General features: G+C 39.0%; 3 protein-coding genes across 3 annotated transcripts; all 3 read left to right on the top strand.

Moving 5' to 3' along the window:
* Window positions 1–9,107: 9,107 nt before the first annotated feature.
* On the top strand, window positions 9,108–10,282 carry LOC138909673 (uncharacterized). Its single transcript, XM_070200884.1, has 2 exons — window positions 9,108–9,574; window positions 10,036–10,282. The coding sequence occupies exons 1-2, from the start codon at window positions 9,108–9,110 to the stop codon at window positions 10,280–10,282; spliced, it is 714 nt and encodes a 237-aa protein (XP_070056985.1).
* A 57-nt stretch (window positions 10,283–10,339) lies between these two features.
* Window positions 10,340–10,669, top strand: LOC138909672 (uncharacterized). Its single transcript, XM_070200883.1, has one exon. It carries the CDS (start codon window positions 10,340–10,342, stop codon window positions 10,667–10,669), a length of 330 nt encoding a protein of 109 aa, XP_070056984.1.
* Window positions 10,670–22,483: 11,814 nt separating this feature from the next.
* LOC138909671 (uncharacterized) lies at window positions 22,484–23,464 on the top strand. Its single transcript, XM_070200882.1, has 2 exons — window positions 22,484–22,715; window positions 23,052–23,464. Exons 1-2 carry the CDS (start codon window positions 22,484–22,486, stop codon window positions 23,462–23,464), a joined length of 645 nt encoding a protein of 214 aa, XP_070056983.1.

The raw sequence follows: 23,464 nt of genomic DNA, 5'->3' as shown, positions 1-23,464 counted from the left end.
TGGTTCAATTTATTATATTTCTACAATAGATTGAAGTTGCAAAGAATTCCAGAATATTCTACAGTTTAAGGAAGCTCAATTGAGATATGTTGGCTAAACTCTTCTCTTAGAATTGAATCCCACGATATTCATGTAAATTATGTAAGTCCCGAGTGGTTCATTATAAAATTGGCTATTCCGAGTAAGATCGGGTTGAGAGATATATGTTCAAAAAGTATCCCAAATGCTTTATTTATGTTATGTTATCAATTGAGGATATGTTAAAATATGAGCTGTGCATTAAAAATGTTCGACTTCAAGTCAAGTTTAAACGAAGGCTATTATGCCAAATTTTGTGAAGATTCTCTATGCGCCATAGATCCTTAATTGCTCACATATGTACTGCATGCCTTGATTTGAAATGTTATTGTTTTTGTTGATGACGTTGATGTTAGCAAGTGAAAAGGTGAGCATGAAACACTAAATACGGCCAACGTGCCAAGAATAATTATATAATTATGGCCATTAGTGCCAATGAAATATAAGGATGTTGAAAGAAGTATGAAATGCGATGATTGATATGAAAAGGTTGATGTCTCGAATAAGACAGCCTAGCCGATCAGGTCGTGATCGGACACCATGCCGCACACATGGTGGTGATTGTGTTAGAAATTATAATTGAAATGGTGATTGTGGTCGATGTCCCTAATGGATAGTCTAGCTGATCGGGTCATGATCGCACTCCGTGTTAAAGACGGTGGTATTGATATTGAGAGTAATTGTGGTTGATGTCTCTAATGAGATAGCCTATCCGATCGGGTCGTGATCGGACTCCGTGCTGAGAGTACGGTGATACTGGTATTGTGAATAATGGTATTGTGGACAAGGGTATATCGATACTAAAAATCTCCCAATGTGAGATATGGAAATTAATTTGAACACTGTCTTGATCCTAAATTGAGGTTTGATGTTGATTAAGGCTTCCATTGATATTATGATATTCTTATTTGTATTATTTGTCATTCTATTGAGATGGTGTTTTGTCATTCATACTGGTACTATTCCATATGTATTAACGTCCCTTTTGCCGGGGACGCTGCATCTTCAATGGATGCAAGTGGTTCAACAGCAAGAGACACTGATCAGTGATAGCGGTACACTCTCTTCCCAGCAGATTTGGTGAGCCCCACTTAATTTCGGGGTCATGTATCTTTTGTTCCTCGTGTACTGTGTTTGAAGTATAGTCGGGGCCTTATTTCCGGCATTATCATTGTACTAATCTTTATCTATAGAGGTTCCGTAGACATAGTATGGATTGTGTATTGGTGCTGGGAAAGTCAAACTATGTTATGTTGTGGTTGTATTACTTGTTCCATTTGAGACTTTAAAAATGATGAAAACTATTGGTAATGAATTGGTATTGTAGACATGATCACGTTTTTGTCTAATTGATGAAAATATGTATTATGTCCATTCGTGGATGAGTTTGGGTAGAAGGAAATCTAGCAGGCTTGCTCGGTCGGGTTCATTCGGTTGAGCGCCGGTCGCGCTCCTCGATTTTGGGGCGTGACAAACTTGGTATCAAAGCCTAAGATTTTAAAGTGTCATAGGATGTCTCAGAGTCGTGTCTAGTAGAGTCCTTCTTAGCGGCGTGTTATTAGCGAAGTGTAGTTATTAGCCTAAGTGTTTAATGATGCAAGGTCTTAGTTATGTGCATACTCACTTACAACTGTTCTGAAGATTGTTTAAATGCCTATTGACATGTTCTAAGTGATTTGAGCCTATATAAAAGGATCCTGAAGTGTTGAACATTTAGTAGGATTAATAAAACCAGTGCATATGTCCTTTTTTTTTTAACTTATTGATGTTTAGATTACTTAATGAGGCATCCTTAAACCTATCTACTAGCATCATGAAATCAACCTTCCTTGTTTGTGACTTCTATTTGACTATGTTCTATTATTGATCCTCATAAGTGTTCTGTGCATGGTGTGATACTTAGAATCAACACTAAGTCCCTTTGTTATCATCAGGACTTCAATGGTCCATTTGTAGTGACTTTTTCTTGTATGTAGTGTTCTGCAAAGAGTATTTAAAGGCCAACATTGTGTTAACACCTTACTTGCTTAAGGATTGGAATTCTATTGATGGTTGCAAGGCTAAATATTGTTGTTTGATTTCAAACTGGTGCTTCCTGTCTGGATGGACCTTCTGTATTTGATCTTTTATATTCTATGTTGGTTGGAGCTGTTGAGTTAGCCTTTGTTTGTGTCTAAACTTTTGAGGAAGAGTAAGAAGTCAATGATTAGGGGTATTTGGGGTGTGATCTTGGTTTTGTGATTGAGGTACCCCTCCCTGGCACAAGCACTGCTCGGGGTCCATGAGACCTTCGTGAACTCTGAAGTGTAAGAGGTCCATGGGGAACTTCATGAATAAAATATGGTTCACCCTAATCCTTTGGTCACCGACCTTAACTAATCTTCACCGGGTTAGCACAAATAAAAAACTAAATGTTATTGTGTTCTTTAGATTTTTTTTACTTGTTATAATTTTATTTTATTTCACCCTATATTGCTATACACAAATTATCTTCTTGTTCTTTTGTAGGCATGTACGAATTGGCTTGCTGAGTTCATTTGGAACTCAGGCCCAAGTTCCAGAACTGAGCTACTTTCCCTACTTGTTGGAGTTTGCCTCTTTTAAAACTAGCCTTACTATTGGATATTCTTTGATATTTTAATTGTTTAGGAAAGTTGGGCAAACCAAGACTTATAGGTAATAGTTAAATCAGATTATAAGGTTCAACTACTTTAGTTAGTTTAATGTTTTGAGAATTAACATTTGAGACTAATCCTTTTGATAAACAAACAACTTTATTTATGTCTACCGCTACCAAATTTCAGTGATTTTAACTTTTTGGCGGATTCAAAAAATGAAAACAAATATTCTTTGGAAAATCATCAAATGGATAACGTATAATACGAGAACTATTTTAAAAAATAAGACCCAGCATGCAGCTGGGCTTGCAAGGAATAACGTCAATAAGTTTGAAAAACCAAGGCATTTCACTAAGGCAATTTTCATAAAACAAACAAGTATATCTTTTTTCAATATATAATGTATCTTGAAGTTATCTCTCATTTTTTTTACAAATTATAAAGACTCACAAATAAGTATCACATTTCTAAACAACTCTTACCCAATCTCATTGGTTAGCAGACAATTAGAATAATAGTTTTTACAGACTTATAGGTACCCTAATATACCTTAAATATTAGATGGCGACTCTATTTTATCAACTTCAGAAAAACCATTAGTTGTATTTTGTTTGGACCTATGCAAAATAGGGTGCAACAACATAGCTACTCCACTGGGGATTATACTTAGGTTCTGACTTTAGCGGACTTAGGCTAGACTTGTACTTGGGGATGTTTGTTATATTTTGTTTTAATTGTGTTTAACATGCAAATATGTGTTTACTCATTTTATCCTACTTGTTTACACTTTATATGACTTTATAACCTGCTAATATGTGTTTATTCTTAATATCATCAGTAATTCACAATTACTTGTTACTGCTTTATACGCTGCCATCATATTTTTTCTATCGAGTCTTGGCCATACACAATCACACACAATGTCATACGAGGGTTGTCTTTTCATCTCTCCGAACCTTCTTTCTAAACTCTATAGTTTAAAAGAACAACCTTGTCAGGCCAACTGATATATCGTCTCGCAGTTATCCAGTCCAACTCCAAAATTTAAGAAATAATCTACTCCTAGCAATCATAGGTCATATTGCATAAATTTTAGGTGAGCCGATCCTTGGTATTGAATCACAATTAGGAAATCTACCCTAAAGTCAGTGGGTCATGCACCCAACAGCATGCCTTATGTGGAATGACAAATCATTCTAGATAAGACAATAAGGATTCAAAGCAAATACTTATCAAACCTTTCACCCCTTTTTAGATGGAAATCAACCGCAACATCCCGGAGATTAGCATGGTCATGGGAGCACCTCACAAATTGAAGCAGTGGCGGAGGAATATCAGACGAGAGCACGGAGAAGAAATCAATATGCATCTAGGATCACTGACTGCACTAATGAACATTCGAGTTGATAGGGTACTCACCAGGTTATTGATAGAGTTCGGGGACCCAGCCAAGGTGGTCTTCAAGTTTGTTGATTGTGAGCTGGCGCCAACACTTGAGGAAGTTACCAGTTTCACTGAGTTACTATTCACCAGACGGAAGCCTATACTAGCGGTCATCATGCCGGACCACAGGTTCCTCTTTGCACTAGGTTAGAGGAGCAACAAGAACTTGAGAAGTGTCGAAGACGGATGGGTGAGTCTAGAGAAGTTGTTTGATAGATTTGGGCATCGGGAGAGCTACTATTGATATCTTGAGGAATTTTACTGTGACCAAGCGGGGAAAAGCCTTCGTCCCCTAACCTTTTCCTTAGCACTATTGGACTTCTGGTTTTCCTACAAAGGAAGGGGCATATCAATATCAACCTACTACCCCTGGTTTTGGCTACATTCCGAGGAAATTTATGGGTCACTCTCGTTCCTATGATACAGGAAGAGATGTTCAAGGCACTGTCGGCTTGTTCAAGAGGGCACTCTTTCTTCAAAGGCTGTAACCTACTACTACATATATGGGCTACGGAGCTTTTCTTCCAAAGGGAGCCGACCATTGACTACTTTGTCGGCACTAGCAACATGATCCACAGTCACAATGAGAGGATGAGGCATTGGGCTACACCACATGGCCAAGAAGATTGGCGAGAGCTTTTGACCCACTTAACTTGAGAATTCATCAACTGGAAACTTTATTTATTGAGTGGTAGAAAAATTCTAAGAAGCCTAGGGAAATACTTCATCGAGCTGGTAGGCCTAGAAGGGATTCAGCCGTTTGCACCGCTAAGGGTTCTAAGGTAGTTTGGCTTAATTCAAGACGTGCCCCTTTGGTCAAGGACAACTTTGTACGAGGATGACTACAACATGCAGATTCCAATCCCAAGGGTAAGAAGGCTCCAAAACGAGGGGGATGACTTGATCATAATGGGTATGGGGCAAAACTCATGGTGCACGCCTGAGTATTTTGTGTGGATTAATGAAGAAGATGAATTGTCTAGGCCAGTAGGGAGGGATTAGCTAGATTAGAGGACTCAGCAGCAGCCGTGCGGATATACCACAAAATCCTGCCTCACTATCTTGTCACCGCTGCCATGCATCAACAAGTAGTCCTGGGATTAGTTGATCACATGTTGCCGCCACCGGATAATACCAAATAGTATAATACATATAGAATGAGTCCGATACAGAACCAAAGGAGGATCCAGAAGAGGAGCAAGATTATAACCATGATGAGGATGAAGAAGAGGTTGAAGAAGATCCAGAAGAAGAAATCTTGGGAGGAGATTCCATGGAGGACTATTAAGTTGTTGGTTGATTTCCTCTTTGTACTTTTCATTCCCTAAGGGCGATTCTATAAGCCCATGCAACCTTTGTAAACCCGAGAAAAACTAGATTGAAGTCATTGGCAACTTCCCTTTGTCATTGTTTCACTAATGAGGCCTTTGTAACCCAGCAAATTCCATCAATGAAAAATTAAACTTGCTCCGGATCCAACGTGTCAAAATCTGATTTCTTGTCAAACGCTCGCGATATATGCCTACCTTCGGCAAAGATAAGTCCTTAAATATTTTAGGAATGCGCTTGTTTGAATATGTGATCTAACTACTCTCTGTGATTATATTTCTGCAATCCATGAACTAACTTCTACTTTTCTTTAATTTCTTGCTTTATCGCTTTACTTATGCATCCCCAAAACAGAGGTTGATTTGTGTTTATATATAACCTGGGAGAGACACCGTATAACTTAAGGTTTAAAGGGAAGATGACTTCTATAGACAACCCGGCCGGAAATGCTCTTGTGGTAGCTGACAACCCAGGGGGATCAGGGGGAAGGGACGAAACTCGGAAGGATGGACATGTTGCCTGAATGGAACAAGAAATGAAGTCATTAAGGGAGGAGGTACAACAGATCTGGGAGCTGGCACATCTAGCCGTGATAATGCTTCCACAACCACCCCATTTTCTATCACTAGATTCAATCCCCTACCATTTCTCTTCGTAAACCCGACAACCTACTAATACGCCAATAACTATCAACACAAAACCTACCATAACCCAAGTCATACCACCAGTTACTCCTGCAAACCCACCAAACCCTCCCGTACACACACCTCATGTTCTCAACTATGTTCAAGCTCCACAAAATCCACTAGCCACTACCAATTTGATCCAAACCCCTCCTCATAAAAATGTTACTTTCACCAACAACCACACGCAGTATATACCTGCAGCACATGCCACCACCCATGAGCGATATATTCCACCCGTATATACCGTATCTGAACCCACTTTTACAGCGCCCATCACGGTCAGAATGCCTTATGAGATAGACTAGTATGCTGAAATGGAGAGAGAAGCAAAGTCCAATGAAGATGAGTCGTTGTCTGAGCAACTACGGGTACTAAACAAATAGATGAAGAACCTTCAAGTTGCTCGATGGAGTGATAGCTTGGATTATAAGGACCTATTAATACACCCTGACGTTGATATGCCAGGGGTTACCAGTCTCAAAAGTTTAATATATTTGATGGAACAGGCGATCCCCATGCTCACTTGAGGGCGTACTGTGACAAGTTGGTGGAAGTGGGAAGAAATGAGAAGTAAAGGATGAAACTATTCATAAGAAGTCTGACTGGGGAAGTGCTCACTTGGTACACCAGGCAGGACATTAGGAACTGGAGAGAATGACAAGATATGGCCGAAGATTTTATGAACCACTTTAGGTTTAATACTGATATCTCCCCGGATAGGTTCGCTTTGGTAACCTACAAAAGAAGCCCTCTGAGTCATTTCAAGAATATGCTCACCGTTGGAGGTCAAGAGCAGCTAGAGCACAACCCTTGTTGGATGACAACGAGTAGACCAAGTATTGCATTCGTGCTCAAGAAGGAATCTACTGAGAATATGATGGAAATGATGGGCCAGAAGTTTCACGAGTTGGTCAAAATGGGAGATTTCTTGGAATAAGGTATTATGTCAGGAAAGATACAATCAATGGCCACAATACAAGCTGCTAGCAAGGATATACAGTCCATTTCCATCGATAGTGGAATGAAGAAGAAAGAAGAGGTGATGGCAAATGTCCCCTATTATCAACCAAGTCCTCCTCGCCAAGCCAATCCCTACCCCGCAAACAATCATCCTCCAAATCAACCCACTTATAGCCCAGTATATAACCCAAGTAGTTTCAGTAGCCAAATTGATAAAAACCCATATTTTGCAAAACTCTTGAGCAATACGATCCTGTAAATGAAGAATACAACGAGAGTATGATGCTTGGCAACCTCCCGCAATAAATCGAGCACCTAGAAATCCAGAAGAAGCCCAATCTTGAAGAGACGAAAGTGATCAATTTAGGAAGTGAAGAAGATGTGAAAGAAATTTGAATCAGCATCCACCTGAAAGTAGAATAGAAAAAAGAATAGGTAGAGCTCCTCTGACAATACATCGATGTGTTCACTTGGTCATATGATGACATAACCGGATTAAGTACCGACATCATCTCACATCGGTTACCCACCGATTGTAGCAGATCACTAGTCAAGCAGAAACCCAAAATATTCAAGCCAGATCTAAGTCTAAGGATCAATGAAGAGATCACCAAGAAGATAGAAGCTAATGCAGTGAGGGTCACCAATTACCCTACCTGGTTGGCAAACATCGTACCAGTGCCGAAGAAGGATGGGAAGATTAGGAAATATGTGGACTACCAAGATCTCAACAAAGCTAGTCCCAAAGTCGACTTTTCTCTGCCGAGTATCTATATCCTTATTGACAACTGCGTGAAACATGAACTCCAATCATTCATGGATTGTTTTGCTAGATATCACCAGATCCTGATGCACGAAGAGGATGCAGATAAGAGAACATTCACCACACAATGGGGAGTTTATTGCTACCAGTCATGCCATTCGGTCTCAAGAATGCCAGTGCTACCTACATGAGGGCCATGACGACTCTCTTTCATAACATGATCCTCAAGGAGATCGAAGTATATGTGGATGACATCATCCATAAATCTCGGAAGAGTGCGGATCATTTGGGTGATTTGAAGATGTTCTTTGAATGGTTGCGGAGGTATAGTTTGAGGTTGAACCCTGTAAAGTGTGTATTTGGAGTCCCGCAAGAAAACTATTAGGTTTCATCGTCAGTAGAAAGGGGATAGAGTTGGACCCCTCCAAGGCCATTCGAGACTTACCTCCTCCTAAAAATAAGAAACACGTGATGATGTTCCTCATTCAGAGCCCAGTCAACAATAATCTGCAAGCCAATTTTCAAATAATTGAAGAAAGATGCTACAGCAAAGTGGACAAAGGAATGTTAGAAAGCTTTCGACAGAATCAAACAGTATTTATCGAGTCCACCAGTGCCAGTTCCTCTTGAACTCGGGAAATCTCTATTACTATACTTGTCCGTCTTTGATAATGCATTCGGATGCCTGTTGGGACAACACGGTGACATTGGAAAGAAGGAGGAAGCTATTTATTACCTATGCAAGAAGTTCACGCCATACGAAGCTAGATACACTTTATTAAAGCGGACCGGCGTTGCGCTTTGACCTGGATTGCTCAGATGTTAAGACATTACTTGTCGACATATACCACATATTTGATATCCCGACTCGACCCGCTCGAGTACATCTTTCAAAAACCGATGCCTATGGGAAAGTTAGCGAAATGGAAGATCCTCCTCAGTGAGTTCGACATTGTGTACATAATGCATAAAGCTATCAAGGGACAAGCACTGGCCGATCATCTTGCAGAGAACCCAATGGACAAAGATTATGAGCCACTTACTACGTACTTCCTAGATGAAGAGATGTTATTTGCTGGAGAGGACATTTCGGAGTCATACCTAGGGTGGATAATGTTTTTCAATGGAGCTGCAAATTTTAAGGGAGTAGGAATTGGGGTAGTCCTAATTTCTTAGTCGAGACAACATTATCTGGCTTCAGTGAAGATAAAGTTCCCTTGTATAAATAATATGGCAGAATACGAGGCATGTATCCTTAGGATTAGGATTTCGATCGACATGAACATTAAGGAACTTTTAGTCATAGAGGATTCTGATCTGCTGATCCACCAAGTTCAAGGCGAATGGACTACCAAGAATGTCATGATCCTTATGTACCTGCACTATGTAAAGGAGTCGTGTAAGAAGTTCACCAAGATCGAGTGCAAGCATATCCCTAGAAATCAGAATGTGTTTTTCGATGCTCTCGCAACTCTGTTATCCATGATCCAGCATACAAACATTAATTACATCTACCCCATCGAGATAGAGGTTCGAGATCAACATGCATACTGTTTCTACGTAGATGAAGAGCCATACCGCAAGCCTTGGTACCATAACATCAAAAGGCTTCTCGAAGCAAGAGAATATCAAAAGGGAGCCACTAACGGTCAGAAGCAAGCATCTAGGAGACTAGCAAATAACGTTTTCTTTAACGGGTAAGTCCTATATAAGAGGACCTTTAACATGGGTCTGTTAAGGTGTGTAGATGCGTAAAAGGCAACAAAATTATTGGAAGAAGTACATGCAGAAACGTGCGGGCCCCAAATGAATGATTTCACTCTAGCCAATGGAAAGGGATTCTCTATGTTCAGAAACCTCACTAATGTCAGATCCACGGGGATTTCATCCGGGTTTTGCCAAGCGAGTTAAATGTCATAGGTTCTCCTTGGCCATTTGACGCTCGGGGCATGGATGTGATTGGACCTATAGAACTGTCCGCATCAAATGGGCATCATTTTATCTTGGTAGACATCGATTATTTCACCAAATGGGTCGAAGCTTCCACATACAGGGTTGTCACAAAGAAAGTAGTGGCATATTTCGTTCGTAACATCATAGTCTACAGATTTGGGATTCTAGAGTCAATCATAACTGACAACGCAACCAATCTCAACAGCGATCTCATTAGGGAAATTCGTGAGAAGTTCAAAATCGCCCACCGTAATTCCACAACCTACAGGCTACAAATTAATGGAGCAGTCAAAGTAGCAAACAAAAACACCAAGAGGATTTTGCGGAAGATAGTGGACAATAATAGACAGTGGCATGAGAAATCATCATTTTCCCTACTTGGTAACCGCACTACCTTGAGGAAATCTACTGGGAAAATGCCATATATGTGGTATATGGCACAGAAGCTGTGATACCCGCAGAGGTCGAGATACCGTCTTAGAGAATTATCCAAGAAGCTAGATTAGATGATGCAGAATGGATATGTATGGCAAGAACAACTCATGCTCATTGATGAAAAGAGTATGGACACGGTGTGTCATTGTCAGATTTATCTGAATAGGATGGCCAACTCATTCAATAGGAAAGTGAAACCTCGACAGTTCACCCTGGGGCAACTAGTTTTGAAGAAGATATTCCCCCATCAAGAAGAGGCGAAAGGGAAGTTGGCACCAAATTGGCAAGGTCCTTATGTGGTCCATCGAGTATTGTCGGGAAGAGCATTAATGCTAGCGGAAATGGACGGCAGAATCAACATGAAGCCCATCAATTCATATACAATCAAGAGATACTACATATAAAGACAATACATTTAGGTGTTGTAACAAAACTACGCCCGACATGACTTCTCACGGTGGTATATGTAGGCAACCCACGTAGGGTCCGGTCCCAATCTTGTAATTGAAAACCCAAATGTTATTTTTCATGTATTCGGAACTACGCCATAACTTGATTTCCTTTGGTAGGAATATGTAGGCATTCCACATCGAATTCAGTCATCCATTATAATCGAACTACATTTTGGTCTGATTCTGTTTGTATACATAGGCAGTTTGACTCGGACTCAGTCATAACTATTCAAATTCTACCATTTTTGCATATATTGTAATCAAACTACGTTTTGACCTGATTCCATTTGGATATGTAGGCTGCCTGAGTCATGCTCGGTCATTCCATCTCATTTTACCATCTATCATCTCATTATCCTCGTACTACGTTGAAACCTGATTCCGCACGGACACATAGGCAACCTGAAAAGGTTTGATCATAACCCAAGGAAAGCCTTTGTAGTGCATTGCTTAGATTAGGACATGCTCATGATGGCAAGAAGCTACGTCATCAGGGGCATATCCAGGAAATCGTCATCAGCAAGGTAGAGACATAAACATGAAAGATTTTTCAAAATAGCTTTTGAGAAATTCTACTCTTCCACTACCGAACTGTGGTATAAACCACTAGATCCGGGGCAAGGCCAGGTCTATGATCAACAAAAATCAATGCCCCTCCCCTACTAAGAATTTTCTTTGCGCGTAGGATTGACAGGAATCAAAGGATACCAGAATGCACCGGAATTAATGCTGGGCCCGCTACAATTTCACGAGCCCATATCTCACCTTTATACTCAATCCATTTTCTCATATAGTTAAGGATTAACTTCAAATTCATTGCAAGTATTCTGGAGCTAGGCCTTCGATGCCCTCAGAGCATCATGTATATATCAAACCGTCTGCTTTACCAATTGGAGCATTTTGTACATATCAAGTTGTCTGCTCAGCTAACCGGAACATTATGTACATAGCATGCCACATGCTTAGACAATCGGATCATTTTGTACATATTAAGCCATTTGCTTAGCCAACAAGAGCACCTTGTACATATCGCATCGTCTGTTATGCTAATCGGAACACTTTACACATATTGCACTGTCACTCTGCAGCCTCGGAAATTCAAAGTAGATAGTTTCAAACCTCGTCGCCAACTTTTCTAAGCGAAGTATTGACCATTCAATCTCATCACATGTTTCGCCGATCGACGACCGAAAATTAATTTTGCAGTCAAGAGTATCTCCTGGGCATGCTCATTTACTTCATTGCTTTACGATGAATGTTTTGACGTTCTACTTATGCACTTACATGCATTTTACATTCAAAATCAAATACTCCCATCATGTGAACATATTCCTATCGTGCGCAGATTTTAAATTCAAAGTTAACTACTCCCATCGCATGGAGATACTCCCATGGCATGGAGATTGAAAGTCAAATCGAATATTCCTATCACAATGAAATTAAAAATCGAATACTCCCATCACGTGGAGATTCAAATGGTCCGACACCGGCGGAAAGGTACACAACCTAGATAACAATCATGTCAGATTCAAAAGCCCATCCCCAACAACCAAAATAATACTCTAGAGCTCGGAGACTTCAGATTCAAACTTCCCATCGACCCAAGACCCCAAATAACGGCTAGCCGGCTGTCACGCCCCGAACTCGGGGAGCGCGACCGGTGCTCAACCGAGTGAACCCGGTCAAGCAAGCCTGTTAGATACTTTCTACCCAAACTCACTTATGAATAAAGATAATACATATTTTCGTTAATTAGACCATAAAAAGATCATGTGTACAATACCAATTCATTACCGTTAGTCACATCATTAACAAGTCTTCAAAACAGTATACTGTACAATCATAGCTAGAGTGGAACAAGTGATACGATTACAACATTTATAGTTTAAAAATAGATACAACCCACACTATGTCTATGGAGCCTCTAACAAAAACAAAAGAGTGTTATGACAGTGCCGGCAACAAGGCCCCTGCTATACCTCAAAACGCTATGTACAAAGGATAAAAGACATAGGACCCCGAGATGAAGTGGGGCTCACCAAATAAGCAGAGGAGAGGGTATGCTGCTATCACTGGTCAATGGCACCTGCTATGGAACCACTTGCATCGATTAAAGATGCAGCGCCCCCGGCAAAAGAGACGTTAGTACATATGGAATAGTACTAGTATGTAAAACTAAACATCCTCTCAATAGAACGAGCAACAGTTAACGGAGAATAAAACATGAAATCAATAAGAGACTCAAACAGTATCAAGGTGTCAAGTCAAGGGAAAGATAAATTTCAAATAGGATTCGATAATATAAGTTGGGAGATCTTTAGCACCGATACACCACTGTGTTTTAACATGGAGTCCGATATCAGCCCGACCGGCTATGCCGTCTCACCCCGAGACGTACACTCACAATACCACAATGTGCGAGACATGGCATCCGATATCAGCCCGATCGGCTAAGCCATCTCACCACAATGTCGTGTGGGTTTACATCACATCATATCTCGCTAGCAATAATCTCATCCCATTTAAGGGGAAACAGTCTCATCACATTAACACGAGGATTTGCCCCACATTCACTCCTACACCGGCACGTGTAGTTTCGGGGTTAGGTTGTTCCGACCTACCCTTCCTCGGTGGCTAAATGATACTCCCAAGGCATTTATTATTAAAAGTACTTACCACTAAATTCATATTCTTTTACATTTCATTCATTTAATTGGCATCATTGGCCATAACACAGTATCATTCTTGGCACGTTGGACGTATTTCATAATTCATGCTCACTATTTCACTTTCAATCTTTATCATGGATAATCAACAACAAGGCCTTTCAAATTAAGACTTTACACACATACTTAATCAATTTTAGAGTCTTAGGCACCTATGACTTCTTACACAATTGACATGATAGCTTTCATAAAAATTCACGCTTTTAAATCATTACATAGTAACACATAGCCCATGCTTAAACAACGTTCTCAAACATTAAGTCAACATAACAAGAATCTTTGTAATACATATTGAACGCATAATTATTTCGACACAAGGCTTATTTGAAAAAAAATTCAATTTATAAAGAGCATCACGAGACTTACAAGGACATCGCGAGGTTCAATTCTAAGAGAAGAGTTTAGCCAGCATACCTTGCCTCGAGCTTTTTAATTTACTACAATATTCCAAAAATCCTAGCCACTTCGATCTATTTAGAGATATAGCAAAATTAAACACAAATTAGGAATGAGTTCATAGGTCCAGCTCACTTGAGCATTTTATCAAACACTAGGTGTGCATTAAGGTTTCAAGGTCCTCCTATGGTGGATTCTTTCATCCCACTACCCAAAGTTAACCCAGAAGGGCTCAACAATCTCTCCTCTACCCTAGATAGTACATGCATGTAAAATATACATCTCCCACACCCAATAAATGCTTTACTAATTACCTATTTTTAGTTAAATTTCGAAATTAAGGATTAGGGTGTAGAATCTTACCTTTTCGTTGAAGACCTTATGAGTTACCCTAGAGAAATATTCAAGGTTTGAGTAAAGATTGATGAACAAATGACTTAGAACTCCTATTCTCACTCTAGACCACCTTCCCCTCTCTCTAAAAATGTAAGTTTAAACCTTCTAAAATGACCCTTAACATTGTTTTATAAGAATGGGGTCGGCTTTATAAAACCAGAAAAATGAAGCTCCGAAACACAACATGCGGTCGCAAAGTGACCGCATAATGGATATGCGGTCCACAAATCGGCCGCACAATTGGCCCTCTGGAACTGGGCAAGGCTTCCCCACTCTATGACCAGTATGCGATCCGCAGACCTGTTCTGCGGTGACATAATACACCGTAGAACTTCCCTTCAGAAATTTTCATGTTGGTTCTGCGGTCGATGTGTGGCCCGCAAAATGGTTTTGCGATCGCATAGTGGACCGCACAATATCATCCAAACTTGCCCAGTTTTCTGCTTCACTCTGCGGTCATTCTACGGCCCGCATAGTGATTCTGCGGTCGCATACTGGGCCACAGGAATGTCTTTTTCTGCCAAATTTTCCTTTACTCGCCGCGAAGAATCTCTACATTTGTCAACTCATAAGCCTACTTGGGCACCACGAAACCCCAGAGTTTTAGGCAAAATTTTATGGGGACTTACACTGGCAACCATGCATCATCATTCCTTCATATTTACATCATATTTTAACGTATTTGTATTACGATATATGGGTATGTGTGTATCTTCCTTTTTTGCTGGTTAAAACATTACAACGTGGAACTTCTTCTAAGCAGCAAACCAAGTTACACTCCTATGAGGGTGAACAAACTCATAAGCGAGCCAAAAATGTCAAGTCTTTCAAATCATACAATCAAGCTACAATTAAGAAGTCACTACGTTCCAAAGTTTTACTGTCTTGCAGTATCATCATAACATGATACTAGGGCAATTTTTGCGAGCGCAACTCTCTCTAAATCATCATTCCAGGACTACATGAGGCCAGATCCTTGTTAAGCTCGAGGTATGTAGGCGATTCAATGCCAGAATTCGGCCCTATTCTCACGACTCAAGATCTTTCCCTATCCCATATACCACCTCTGAAATACATGCCTAGAGTTGAGGCAAAATTTGTCACGAAGTCAATTTGTTTGTCCGCAAACTCTTCATCGTCTCCGGTCAAAAAGGAGCGGCTGTTGACGACCAATTTTGGTTGTCCCTTTTAAAATTAAATTAGTTATGCTTATTAATTAACAATAAATGTAGTAAAAAAAAATCAAATCAATAATACCTATTTTCTTAAAATATATATAGTTTAATATGTAATAATAATTAACATTTTTAAATTAATAGCAATTTGGTATTAAATATTCATAAATAATAATTAACTAGTCTTTAATTTATAATTATATTGTCTTTATTACTTTAATTAGAAAAAATTAGTTTCATAATTCAACAAATGAACTATTATAATAACTAATTACTGTAATTAATAATATATGTGATGATTATATGTTATTGCATTTAATTAAGATTAACTAAGTCTAATTATGTTGATTTTAAAAGGGGTTAAAACCTCAAAAGGATACACTTGCAATTGATTAATTAAACTCAATGTGGTATGTTTTAAATTCTAATATAGCCCAATGCACAAGCCCAACCACCATTGACTCGGTCCAGACCCACCACTGCCATCCAAGTTGGCGATCCATGTCAATCCATCCAAACCAATGGTGTAACGCTATGTCACTCGTCCTCTACACTCATAAAAGAAACACAGAGGATTTTGACCGTTGATCTAACCCATCAACAGTCCATAATCAATCTCTGTTTTCCTTTTAGTTTTAAAGCCTTTTCCTGACCTCACCTCAACCGTTGGGTCACAAAGATCCAACGGCCACCGTTCTTTTCAAAAAAAAGCCAACTTAGTAATCCATATCTCTAAAATATTAGGGCCGTTGTTCCAAATATCCAACGGCCGAGATTACATCTCTCAAACTTAATCTTAGAGACACCCCTAAACCCTACTCATTTGCTCCTTGACCTGCCGCCCCTCTTTCCCAATTTCTTCTCTTTTCTCTCATCCATCAACCCCATCAAACCTTACACAAATTTGTGCAAGGTCACATGATTCAACCCTAAATCATCCATCCTATTTCTGTATCCGTGAATCCTGCCAATTCATTTTCATTTTCGTCAATGCAATTCAAAACTCCCAAATTAAACCCTAGACCTAAAATCATGCAATTGAAAGTCATCTGTTCTTCCTTCATCCCTCAAATCGGAACATGTATGTCTGATTTAAATCATTATTATTTTGTCCGAAGGTCAAACGCAGTGACCTCTGGATATTAGAGCTTTGGCCGATTGATCTTCATTCTCAACGGCTGATTCCTCAAGCCTCGTGCCCAGGTAAAAGTTCTTTGATGTTTTTTCCCTTTTTTCTTCTTATTTTCACCCGCCTTACTATCATCATCAACCATTCGTCACTTTTCACTAACAAAATTATATTCTATCGGAACCCTATGGCATTGAAGGCCACTATAAATATGGCCTTAAATGCTCTCATCTAACAGACATCGATAGACATCAATACACACTAACACCACTCACATATACAATGAGAAATCAAAAGTTTAATTTTCTTCTGCTAAATCTAGGTTACAGTAGTTTCTTCTCTAACTTCTTATTTTCCTCTTTCATTTCTGGGTGAGTTCAATCACTCTAAGTGGACTGTTATGACTTTGTAGTTTCAAACAACTAGGAATCAACATTTGCTTGGTTTGCTGCCCTATAGAAGGTCAGTGCAAAATGACCCCTTTCTTTACCTTGAATTAATTGTATAGTCTTGTGTTCTTAATGATTTCCTAGTTGATTCTCTGTTTTTTATGTTAGCTATTAGTAATGTAAGGTTGTATTTGTTATGTCCTGTCTTTGCATGCTATTTTCACTGCTAAATTAGGAATCTTCTGGTTAAGTTAAGTTGTATTAAATCTATTATGAAATATGTGCTATTGAATCCTATCATTTATTATCTGTTCAGTAGGAATGAACTATATATTAAGTGATATTATTATGATTGATCTTATTAAGTCTCCATGCTTAGCTGAGTCAACTTTTGTTTCAATTTTGTGTATAACTCTCCTCTATTAGTCAAACAACAATTATATAAGCATTATCATGTCAGCTAAGCTAATTGAATCATGTTCTTGAACTCTCCCTAATATTTTGCACTTTCAGTAATAATATTAACTTGATCCACCTGCTTTTGACATTTATGTTGCCATGTCCTGGCCTAATGAAGCGTTCTCCATGCGTTTCATGCCTTTTCATTAACCTGTCTGCTTTGATAACCTTAGCTGATAAATTTATCGTTGATAACCTTCTTGTTCTGCACATTCAGTGATCCGTGTACCTGTACTGTTGTTACCCTTAGACCCTATTAAGATTCATGATTAATTGAATTACATACTATGCTGATAATATTGTATGTGATTTGTTAGTTAAGTAATTGATTCTGTATATATTATCGTGAAGATCAAAATGGAATAAAATCAGACTTTTTAAACTTCTCTTGAAAATACTATTAATATTTACCGACACTAAGCCATCTTGATATATGTGATTCTATGATGTTTTTCCTTACTCCTCGGAACATAATTATGGCATTTCTCATGTTCTCATGTTGATTTGTTTGGGCTATAATTAGCATCCTATTCATGCTACTATGATATAGTGATTTCTGTGTGCTTTTTATGATGATTGGAAATAAAAGAAACCATATAATGAACCCTGATAGTATGTTAGAAATCATACTCTCATGTCTGAATGTAATTGGTTGGGATTGACTCATGTAATGAATGTCATCTCATGATTGTTTGAGTTCTGTGATGAAATATACATGAAGTTCCTATTGTTATGTTAATTAGATGACTCTTCCTAACTTCTCTGCCTAGGTTCATACATATTGTATTAGTGTTGTTGTGCCCATAAAGTATTTAACGACCTTATCTTGAAGAGATTTATACTTGTATCGATGTGTAACCTATGATAATCCTTATCTTTTATGATGGTGTATTGGTTTATGTTCAGTGAGTGATCCTCCATAAGAGACTATCCCTAATGATCCATCCTTGCTTAAATGATAACTGTTAGCCCGAGCCGTGAAATTATAATGACCTGTACACAGAATCATGCACTAAGTCTTGCTAGTGAACTGGTCTGCATGTCCAGGTGTTAGTATATTGTGACATGTTTGCCTTATCAAGTTAAAGTGAATATCATCACCTATTGTCTTATACCTGTTAGTGTCATTACCTGTAGAGGACTTAACGTGAAGTTGTTTAAGTCTGATAGTCGGAAAGCTTGATGAACTCTGTATTGTTATAGTCAATCCATTAGGATTAAACAAGACTAACATTAACTCTTTCCTGATTGATGACCCTATTGTCCTAACTGTTAAAATGATAAGATCTTAACGAGATGTATGCTTGCTCTTAACTATGCTGAAGCTTTTAGAAGTATCTATGAACTCTCCTTATGATCTGCACCTACTTAGGATACATTGAAGCCAATAAAACAAATGATTGGGATCATCAATGTAGGATACATGCCAGTTAACACTTTTGGGTCTAAAGATATGAGTAATGAAGCATGTCTATGTGTAACCAATTACATATACTCTTTAATCTTGTTTGATTATGTCCCAACAGTGACTCCATTCCATCTGTAATGTCGTATCCTTATACCCCACACTCTGATATGAACTTCCCTAAGTCAATGTTGTGCCTTGAGTTGCTTTAGTGTCCTGATGATGAATTACTGTATTCTGTTTGCTTAATGTTGTTGAATTTATTTTGTGTCTGACCCTTTGAAAGGCTTACCATGACTCTTTACACCTACTATTTGTATCCTGGCAATGTGAAATTACTAAGTTGATCCTTTTATTTGTGCCTAAATCTTTGAGGAAGATTAAGAGTAGGTGACTAATGGTATTTGGGAGGAAATCTGGTTTGTGGTTAAGGCACCTCTCCTTGACACAGGCACTGCTCGGTGTCCGTGAGACCCTTGTGAACTCTAAAATATCATGGGCCCACAAGGGGATCCTTATCCATAAACAAGGATTTGCTCAAAGCCTTTAGTTATTAACTTTTATTAATCCTCATAGGATTAGCACAAATAAAATTGGCCTCACCATATTCCTCAGATCTTTATTATTATTTATCATAAGCTTTATCTTATTTCGTTCTATACTTCAAATACACTAATTATCCTCTAATTTTTGTGTACATGTTTCGAATTGGGCCTGCTGAGTTCCTTTTGGACTCTATCCCAAAATCAAATCCAGACTGCTCCCTTTTTATCATATTGGAGTCTGCCGCTTTGATCTAAATCTTGTTGGGCCTGGCTAAGCTTACCAGCCCAATTGTCAAAGAGTCCATCTTCTCTCTTTTTTTACTTTGAATAATATTCGTTATTGTTTTCCAATTCATATGTATATCTCTAAATGACCAACTTTGTTATTGGAATATTTTGATACTTTAATTTTATAGGAACATAGGCAAACCATGACTCGTAGGTAAAGGCTAAATTAGGAATCCTGCTCACTTTAGTTCCTCTAATGTCTGATCACTATTAATTTCAAACTTATTTTTTAACAAACAAAAGGTCTTATCTTATTATTACTAACAATTTCAGTTTAGACTTTGGCAGATTTAAAAGGAAAAGCAAACTCTCTTTGGAAAATCAAATCGCGAAAGTAATGTAAGATGCTATATTCGAGAACTACAACCAAACATAGCCAACTTTACAAAATGATGAACCTCAATAAGTTTTAAACACAAGGCTTCCCCGCATCAACTAATAAGGTATACCCATTTCAACTTAAGGTGTATTTTCAAAATAGTCTTTTACTCTACAAAGTTACAACCTTTTCTTCAAGGCAAAAAACACAACTATGTTCAGAACAATAAGTTTTTAAATAACTGACTTTCTTCAAAGGCAAAGGCATATCCAGCTTTCCACTTAAGGTATACATATATTTTAAAATGTGATTTTTTATAAACTCATAAACAAATAACGTCTTTCTTTTTCCAAAGTGTATACACAATATTCTCAAAGTAGTGAATTTTCAGATAAGCCATAGAATATGTTTCACATACTTTAAAAACGGATTGAGCAGAATGTAGACTTTTCTTTCCCCAAACCTAGCTTAAGTTTAAGGAGCCACCTCACGTGGATTTTAAGGGATGCCTAACACCTTCCACTTAGAATAACTAGAACCCTTACCCAAATCTCACTGGTTAGCAGACCATTAGGATAATAATCTCACAAACCTATAGGTACCCTTATATACATTAAAATATTAGGTGACAACTCTCTTTTTTCAACTTCAGAAGAACCATTAGTTGTATTTTGTTTTGACTAGTGCAAAATAGGGTGCAATAGTCAAGACTATCGTTAACTCTTCAAAACTCATTTGCAAATAAATAGTCAATCAGAACTGAATCCCTCTAAATCAACCAAGTCAAGCAGACTGTCAACCTAAGAATCTTTATAGAAAAGCACTGATAAGTCCCTATCCTACCAAGGAACCGATCATTTTTATCACTATGCTGATCCAAACTACTGCTAAGCTGACTCAACATCTTCCGATTTCTCTTGACCCACCTTCAAGGCAACACTACTCTTCCCAATACACTATGAACCGTAACCAAGACTCATCCCAAGTGATCCCAATAGTACATCAAACCAAAGTGCCTGCTCCGAATATATCTTCTACGAATCTAAAGTTGTATCTTCCATCTCTCTAATACTACACTGCTGAACCGAAAATTATATAGAATATTCCAAGTCTATTCCATAATACAATGCAAATCTCAAATCATTAGTCGCACACAGATCTGGAAATCTTTAGATACCACATACTGAATTCTTGAACCAATTAGAACCTTCTCAAGAGTCACTTACTCTGTCTTAGTCCTAAATAAATATCATGTCTTATCGAACGACTAGTGCTCTACCAGCACACGAATACCCATAAAGAAGCAACCAAGCAAATTTATTTGCACACTATATCTATAGAGGAATGTCAAACCGAAGTCATTACACAAGCGCCATATATTAATAGGGTGAAACATAACACGCATCCACGGGATTCATCGCTCGAATCATGGCTTGATTGGGTGGAATTAGTTTATCATATGGTGTCAAGCGAGGGAATTAAGGTAGATCCAAAGAAGATTGAAGTAGTGCAGAGTTGGCCCAGACTATCTTCAGCTACTGAGATTCAGAGTTTCCTTAGTTTGGCCGGGTATTATCGCTATTTTGTAGAGGGTTTTTAATCCATTGCTGCACCTATGACTAGATTTACCCAGAAGAATGCTCCCTTTAGACGGTCTGAGGAGTGTGAGGCAACCTTTCAGAAGCTCAAGACTGCTTTGGTGTTGCCTACGGGTTCGGGGTCTTACATCATGTATTGTGATGTGTCACATGTTGGCCTTGGTGCGATGTTGATGCATAATGGTAGGGTGATTGCCTATGCATCTCGGCATCTAAAGGTCCATGAGAAGAATTATCCTATCCACGACCTGGAATTGGCAGCTATTGTTCATACATTGAAGATTTGGTGGCACTATTTGTACGGTGTCCCATGTGAGGTCTATACAGACCGCCGGAGTCTCCAGAATCTGTTCAAATAGAAAGATCTTAATTTGTGGTCGCAGAGGTGGTTAGAGTTGCTCAAGGACTATGATATCACTATTCTATATCATCCCAGGAAGGCCAATATGGTGGTCTATGCCTTGAGTCGAAAGGCGGAGAGTATGTGTAGTTGGGCATATTTACTGACAGCACAGAGGCCACTAGCCATTGATTTTCAGGCTTTGGCCAATCAGTTTGTTAGATTGGATATTTTGGAGCCCAGTCGGGTTCTTTCTTGTGTGGTTTCTCGGTCTTATTTATATGAGCGCATCAGAGAGCATTAGTATGGCGACCATTTACTTGTCCTTAAGGACACGGTACAGTACTGTGATGCCAAGGAGGTTTCTATCGGAGATGACAGTATGTTGCGTATGCAGGGATGATTATGTGTGCCCAATATGGATGGGTTACGTGAGTTGATTCTTCAGGAGGCCCACAGTTTGCGGTACTCCATTCATCCGGGTGCCACTGAGATGTATCAGGATTTGACACAGTACTATTGGTGGAGGAGAATGAATAAATATATAGTAGAGTATGTGGCTCGGTGCCTCAACTGTTAGCAGGCAAAGTGTGAGCACCAGATGCAAGGAGGGTTGCTTCAGAGACCTGAGATTTCTGAGTGGAGATGGAAGCGTGTTACCATGAACTTCATTGTTGGGCTCCCATGGACTCAGACGAATTTTGACATTGTATGGGTGATTGTGGATAGGTTGACCAAGTCACGCTCATTTCATTCTGGTGGTGACTACCTACTCTTCAGAGCATCTAGCTCAGATATATATCTGCCAGATTGTCCAACTTCATGGTGTGCCGGTATCCATCATCTCTGACTGGGGCACGTAGTTTACATTGCACTTCTGGAGAGCTGTACAACGTGAGTTAGGCAAAGTGGTTGAGTTGAATACAACATTTCACCCACAAATGGATGGATAGTCCGAGTGCACCATTAAGATCTTTGAGGATATGTTTTGTTCATGTGTTATGGATTTCGGGGGTTCTTGGGATCAGTTCTTGCTGCTTGCGTAGTTTTCCTATAATAACAGCTACCAGTCGAGCATTCAAATGGCTCCCTTTGAGGCCCTATATAGGAGGCGATGTAATTCTTCAGTAATTGTTTTAAGCCAGGTGAGGCTAGATTGTTGGGTGCAGATTTGGTTCGAGATGCTTTGGAGAAGGTCAAGTTGATCCAGGATCGGCTTCATACAACACAGTTTAGGCTGAAGAGTTATGCTGATTGGAATATTCGTGATGTAGCATTTATGGTTGGAGAGAGGGTTTTCATCCGGGTTTCACCCATGAAGGGTGTGATGAGGTTTAGGAAGAAGGGAAAGTTGAGCCCAAGGTATATAAGCCCTTTCGAGATCCTTGAGAAAATAGGAGAGGTGGCCTACACACTTGCATTGCCACCTACTTTATCTGTAGTTTATTCAGTGTTTCATGTTTTCATGCTCCAAAAGTATCACGGTGATCCGTCTCATGTATTAGATTTCAGCTCAGTCCAGTTGGACAAGGATTTGTCTTATATTGAGAAGCTGGTGGCCATCTTGGACAGGCAGTTTTGA

The sequence above is a fragment of the Nicotiana tomentosiformis genome, chromosome 4 (genome assembly GCF_000390325.3).
Source record: "Nicotiana tomentosiformis chromosome 4, ASM39032v3, whole genome shotgun sequence".
Taxonomy (NCBI): Eukaryota; Viridiplantae; Streptophyta; class Magnoliopsida; order Solanales; family Solanaceae; genus Nicotiana; species Nicotiana tomentosiformis.
Note: the sequence above shows the minus strand (reverse complement) of the source record. Positions and strands in the feature narration are given on the sequence as shown.

Excerpts from the sequence above, each read along its gene's own strand:
- LOC138909673 (XM_070200884.1), top strand. The coding sequence starts at position 9,108 with ATGGCAGAATACGAGGCATGTATCCTTAGGATTAGGATTTCGATCGAC. Across the intron at positions 9,575-10,035 it reads AATAACGTTTTCTTTAACGG|CGATCTCATTAGGGAAATTC; the intron begins GTAAGTCCTATA and ends CAATCTCAACAG.
- LOC138909672 (XM_070200883.1), top strand. The coding sequence starts at position 10,340 with ATGCAGAATGGATATGTATGGCAAGAACAACTCATGCTCATTGATGAA.
- LOC138909671 (XM_070200882.1), top strand. The coding sequence starts at position 22,484 with ATGCAAGGAGGGTTGCTTCAGAGACCTGAGATTTCTGAGTGGAGATGG. Across the intron at positions 22,716-23,051 it reads TCCAACTTCATGGTGTGCCG|ATTTGGTTCGAGATGCTTTG; the intron begins GTATCCATCATC and ends TGTTGGGTGCAG.